The sequence below is a fragment of the Abrus precatorius genome, unplaced genomic scaffold, assembly GCF_003935025.1.
Source record: "Abrus precatorius isolate BTA unplaced genomic scaffold, Abrus_2018 Scaffold6, whole genome shotgun sequence".
NCBI lineage: Eukaryota > Viridiplantae > Streptophyta > Magnoliopsida > Fabales > Fabaceae > Abrus > Abrus precatorius.
The window spans coordinates 18,259,982-18,266,507 of NW_020874406.1; the positions used below are offsets into that span (position 1 = coordinate 18,259,982).

General features: G+C 33.3%; 1 protein-coding gene across 3 annotated transcripts; it reads right to left on the reverse strand.

The window, feature by feature from the left end:
• Positions 1-2,513: 2,513 nt before the first annotated feature.
• On the reverse strand, positions 2,514-6,152 carry LOC113868694 (aspartyl protease family protein 1-like). Of its 3 annotated transcripts, none has more exons than XM_027504515.1 (10): positions 5,629-6,152; positions 5,165-5,300; positions 4,653-4,888; positions 4,112-4,336; positions 3,717-3,852; positions 3,551-3,630; positions 3,382-3,475; positions 3,232-3,289; positions 2,972-3,043; positions 2,514-2,880 (listed from the first exon to the last, which is right to left on the reverse strand). In XM_027504515.1, exons 1-10 carry the CDS (start codon positions 5,946-5,948, stop codon positions 2,690-2,692), a joined length of 1,548 nt encoding a protein of 515 aa, XP_027360316.1. In that variant the 5' UTR covers positions 5,949-6,152; the 3' UTR covers positions 2,514-2,689. The 3 variants fall into 3 exon arrangements, with proteins under 3 accessions (XP_027360316.1, XP_027360318.1, XP_027360319.1); XM_027504517.1 differs by having other exon boundaries at positions 2,515-2,880; positions 2,990-3,043; positions 5,629-6,132; XM_027504518.1 differs by having other exon boundaries at positions 2,517-2,880; positions 3,228-3,289; positions 5,629-6,132.
• Positions 6,153-6,526: the final 374 nt, after the last annotated feature.

The window sequence follows — 6,526 nt, forward strand, 5'->3', positions numbered from 1 at the left end:
TGTCTTCTTCTACTACTACTACTACTACTTGATCTTTTTGTTTCTGGTTGTTCATGTTTCATTTTTTTTTTCTTATTTCTCGTCTACATGATCTTGTTTCTACTGCTTCATGTTTTTCTTCTTCTTTTGCATGTTCCTTGTTCTTGTTCTTTTACACGATCTTATATGTTTAGCATTTTAGATGTTTCTTGTTTACATGATTTTGTTTAGTGTTGTACATGTTTCATATTTCTTGTTCTTGTTTTTATTGTTTTACATGATCATCTTGTTCCATGTTCTTGTTCTCTTTTTTCTTCTTCTACATGATTTTCTTGTTATGCACGTTTCTTCCTCCTCCGCTTCTTCTTGTGTCTTGGTCTTCATGTTTCTTGTTCTTTTTCTTTTCTTCTTCTTATTTTTGTTTTACATTGTCTTTTTGTTTCTTGGTCTTTTTTCTAGCTCTACTTGAGCTTCTTGCTTTGCATTTTTTCATATTTCTTCTTCTTCTAAATCTTTCTCGTTCTGCATGTTTCTTCTTTCTTCCTCTTCTTGTTTCTTGTTCTGCATCTTTCAAGTTTTCTCTTTTTCTTTTGCACATTTCTTGTTCTTGTTTTTATTGTTGTTTCTTGTTCTACATCTTCTGCATAATTTTCTTGTTTCTTGTTCTGCACGTGTCTTCTTCTTTCCTGTTCTACATAATCTTTTTGTTTCTTGTCTTTAAATGTTTCATATTTCTTCTTCTTTTGCATGTTATTTTCACGTTGGGTCTCGCTCTTTTGGAAGCGGTGGAGGTTATTTTCACGTTGTTGACCTTAATTACTAGGGGTTTCGAGGAAAATGCATGTGAGGCAGGTTTCGGATGTGCATCATCAAGTCATTTTCACCTTTGTATTCATCTGCTATATAATTTACCTGCACCTGGATCGAGGATTATATTGTTCCATCTGGACTGAGATTGTACGGATAGGGTGTTTCAGTGTCCTTGGTGCTCCATTTTTTGAATCACTGTAAATCTATGTTGGGTTGCATGGACACCTAACACAGGATACGGCATTTTCTAAAAGAAAGATAGGGCAGTACGATTAAGAAAATAAAAAAAATTATCTATAAAATAAAAACACACAAATTTTAACATATCATATATAATATACATAAAAGAAACATATATTTATTTACAAAGATAATAAAACATCTTATAATATAAAATTATTGTATTTAAATTGTTTAACTTGACAATATTAAAATATAAGTAAAAAATTAAGCTTTAATAGTGTTAAAAAATTAGCAACTTAAAAAATCTCAGTAAGGTGTTGCAATGGTTGCACGAGTATGTGAGGAGAAAGAGAAATGAGTCAAACTTTTAAGCTATAAAAGAATTTAAAACTTTAAAAATTGTCTAAAAATCTCACTTCCCGCACTTAAGTTTTTTCTTTAAAAAATATTTTCTAGGTATGTACCCGGTTGGTACCGAGGGCACACCCGTATCAATACTCTATGGAAAGAGGCGTACCTGTGCTTCAAAGCAGTAAATTAATATTTTACATAAAATTGAATAATATTATTAACTAGTCTTAATGGAGCTGTTGATTAATTTTTAGATTAAAAGTCATCGATGAACATTATGAGTTATCTTTATACGTATCTATTCTGTTGTGTATCTTATTTTACACGATGAAATGGAGAAATAATTTATATCCAAACATATTGTTCTTGATAATCTAAAATTTGAAGAGGTAAGGGCAAAAGGGTAAGAATGTTGTGGGTTGGGGGGCAAATAAGAGGTATTAATGGTCCATGTTTTGCACCTATCGTTGAACCTTTGTAATTGATTCCGCCGACCCACAAAATTTAAAACTTTTCTGCTGTAGTACTTCATTTTCTTACAAACATTTATTGTAGATGGAAGAGGTGTGCTGAATTCTAGTTTATAATTGACTATTTCTCCATAATAATTGGCTTAAAATAACACCGAATATTTATGTCAATTGTTGGAAGTCAATTTCTTTGCATAATAAATAAATCTATATTCAATTTTCTAAAGGCGGCTGGTGTATTCATAACTTTTTTTTGTCAATATTTGTATTCATAAATGGTTGATATTCTTCATGTAGCAAACTTACCTGAACTTATCTTGTCTATGCTAAAAGGACTCGGAAGAACAATTAAATGTTTTTCAACAACGATAAAATAGTATGTGTTTAAAATTAAATCAATTAAGATGGAATGAAAGCAAGTTCAGACCCTCAGTGGGTCAGAAACGGTACATGTTGTTTATCATGTGGTTCCATCAGCAGTGAAGAATGCAAGTGATCAATGAAATTGGATTCTTATCACGCTTTGGTTTCACAGGCTTAACCCGCCTCTAATGATCCATTTAAATCTACTTAAGTTAAAAAGCTTAACTAATGTTGCAAACTACATGTAGTTCGTTTTCAACTATGGGTATTTCTAACATTGACAACAATGAGGATTTGCATTGAAAGTCTTGAGACCGAGTAAAAATAAGTCAGACATCAATCATAACTGTAGAATGTAAGAATGAAAATATATATTTTTATAACTATACTGAAATGTTTTTACATTATTTACAAACTCGCATTCAAATAAATGCTATTAAGAATCCAAAAAATAGTAATAATGCTGCTCTCGTGTGGGCTAAAAAAATAAATACTAACATCAATAATACAACACTGAATAGCCTAAGATATGCTCAAAAAATGGCAAAAAGCAGAAAAATGGCCACCATAAACACAGAAATTGGTTGTATCTTATATGAGCGATTAGGCGACTCTACAGAATCATTAGACTGGTTTGATGTTGCTTCAGGATTCACAGCCAAGGCAGGAGAAACAGCAGGGGAGTGTGATCGGTTAGTAGGTAAAGTAGAGAGTTCATCATAACCTGAGAATAACATGTCTCATTAAACAATAATTAATAAAAAAATAAAGGAATGATGCAGTGTAGCGAAGAAGTAGAAGTGAATTGTGCTCACAGTTAGATTCCTTCCAACCTAGAATCATGTTCTCACGGTCAAAGACTATACGGTAACCAGTCATGAAGTTTTCTGCATGAAGATACATATAATGAATATTGCAGATACGCAGTTTTGATAAGCGTATAGCAGTTGTGGCTGCTATGTCAAAAAGAACCATGGATTGACAAAATATTTTTGCCAAAACAAATCTGAATTGAAAGCTGCAAGATAAAATGTATGTATTTGTGTATTGTAGTTTATTCAATTAGAATACTCACGTCCAATGATATTCATGTTGTTGCTTTTCAGGACGCCCAAACAAAGTAAGTTAATACCCTGAATATCACAAGCATTTATAAGATTAAGAGGGCTGAAAATCATTAGATATTAACATTAACGAAACCCAAAGTTGGATTTCATGTTCTCACCTCACCAGTAACGGTTACTATTGGATCCATGACAAAATAATTGTCTCCACCTTTCATTGTCAGGTTAATAGGAACATCAACCGTCTGGTTTGAACTACAGGTAAAGTCAAAATCAGTGCTTAATGATTTAAAACAAAAAAGTGGAGACTTCACTGAAGCTATAAATCACCTCAAGTCATAACAGTACTCAAAGGGGAGATCCTCAGAAGCTGAAGATGAATGCCGTGGTAGGTTAACCACTGAACTAAACTGCAAAAATAATGGAAAAAATTAAGATGCCATGTCATATGAAACTCTAGTTACCTTCTTAAACAACTATAATTAAGATTACTTACACTCTGAGTAATCTGACCATAAGCCGGGTCGTTTAAGTATGTAAACGAAGTACCAGAGTCAAATATTGCATGAAACTCAAGATCAGCAACCTCTCCTCCCACAATAATTTTGGTAACAGTGATGTTGTAAGTAGGACTGGAAAGAATACCCACGTTAAAATAAGCACTAGTATAGTTAGACTTACTATTTTCTTCTATAGCTTTTGTCGTATGTTTCTCTCTTTTTACTGAAGATTTTTAAGGTTAAGGCTTGCCAGTGCCACAAGCCTCAACCGGAATCAAACCAAAGACCATTTAACTACCAATTGAGTTTCTTGGTATGTTTCAGTGTGCATCTAAGTGGCCCTTCTAGTTAGACTAAAAGGAAAGAAGAATAAAAGATAATAATTACTTACTGCAATGGCCTGAGGTTGAATGGTGTTTTTCCTTGGTCCAAGCTGCTATTATCCCCAAACGTGATTCTTCCAAGACCATCGAATCCAAAACACATTGAAAAAGAATTTGAAGTAAGTCCTCGATTGGCTAAGATACTTGGGACAGATACATTGCCCATTCCTAGTCCAAACAAACCATTTGGAGCTGCCCCATCCAAAAAGGCACCAGTCTGAACTTGGCCACAACTGCAACATATTGAATGAAAAGTACCAATGACCAGGTTGTTAAAAACAAGAACCAAAAAAGGTTGATTATACATAGCAGTTTCAAAGAAGAATCAAATATAAGCCACGATTATGAAATAACAGTTTAACTATTTACTATTGTCGGTGTCATCAACCTTCCTACAGGTGAACTTTTTGCCACTTCAATCACTGTATACAATGTTATACTCCTACTTCCAAAAGCTGATTAATGCAATATGGCCAAAAGTACATTCCGATGCTTCATAAGTAAATGCATTCCAAATAAAATATCCTAGCAAGAAGTTGAGAATTTTACCCAAAAGTAATTTGTGCTTCAATATCTTTTGTTTGATCATCATTTGTTATTAAGTGCAACACATCCTCCAACAGGAACCCAGTAGTTGAAGTATTAGTCGATAGATAGTTAACTTGATATGGACAACTGCCACCAGATGAAGAGCATTGTCCCTGTTGCTCACATAAGCTGCTATTGCACAAAACAGTTTGGCTTGTGGATGATCCTTTAAGATCATAGATATTAAAATCAATTTTCTGTCAGATAAAAGTATTAAAGAAAGTGTCATTAAACTCAAATCTATATGCCAGTTTTGTTTACAACTGATCAAGAACCCGCAAATAAAAAGAGGAAAATAATAGCATACAGATAAGGCCAACATGGTTCCATCTAACCAAGATTAACTATCAAGATATACTTCATATTATGCAATTGAAGTTTCACACAGGGTAATCACTAACAATCATAAATTACAAACAAGCAAGTATTCAGATAAAATATTTAAAAAATAAATTAAAAGAAAAAAAAAATACCTGTCCCGTTGGAAACTTTATAGCACGCACACATCTGGTACAGTTGCAAGGTAACCAGAACAAGTCACTACCGGTATCTAATGCCACAAGAAACGATAAAGGTGGAGTCCCAACAGAAACATTGGCAAAATGCAAACTGAAATTCAAATAAGTACGAGAAATTACTACTACTACACATCATCATGACCAGAACATTTCTTATAATTAAAATAATGAAAAGGAGGAAAAAAAAGATTTTTTTTTTTTCAAAAACTTTATATGGTCTCGCTTTTTTCTAAATAGAATCCCCCTAATGATTCTCTTCCTGCACTTTTTCAATTACCAAAAACAAACATCATATTCATATTCACCCCTTTATCTTTTTCATAGATCTGTTACAAAATTCTTATAAAAATTATGACCAAGAAAAGACTCAGATTAATTTGATGTCATGAAAAATTGGCAAGTGTTTGAAGAGTTCATACAATCCAAAGTCCCCAATCTGATAAGTCTCGTTGTTGGGGACAAAAGTCAAAGGCGTCTGAGAATCGCCGGCGAGACGCCGGCCCCGGAATATTCGGTCTCTGTGGGCCATAGCAACATAGTATTCACGAGTTCCCTTATTGGGTATCTCATCATTGCCCAGAATCCCCTTCACCGGATCCGAAAACCGGTGATGAATATCAAACCCAAATGAATGGAGACCGTGGCAACTCTGTGAAGCTAAACTCATCAACAACACCAACATACAGAGACACCTATGAGCATGGTTATGGCTATGGTTGGAACGAAAAAACTGAGCCATGAGTTGAAGCTAACTATTTGATGTGAGAGAGTTTCCAGAGAGAGTGATGATATGTTACGGGGTGTGTTAGCGAGTAATAAGGTTCCGTGTTTTTGGTCTGTGGACACAAAATAAATAAAAATAAAAATAAAATAAAAGAGGGAAGAATGGAGAAGGAAGCTACATCAAGAGTCGGTTGTGTTTGGTTGAGCATCCTCGTTGCAGGGAAAAGTCCAACTCTTCTTTCTTTCTTATGATCATCGTTGATTCACATTGGCAAAGGTGGGTCCCCGTTTAATATTATATGTGAAATATTGTGTTAATCTTAAAATTTTTTGGTATTTGGTTTAGTTTGTATTTTCGTGATTAAAATATAGTGTCTTTTTAATTGATCTTTTTAAAATCAAAAGCATTTTTATTAATACCAGTCAAATAGAACTCTTACGAGTTTAGTAAAAAATTGTAAGTTGTATTTATTGTAACTTGAATTTAAAACTACAAAGTAAGTTGTCTACGTAGATACAAGTGTTGAATGATAAATTAAAGATTTTATTTAAAAGTAATTTTTTTTCTTTCAATAAACTTTTGGCATGATTAGA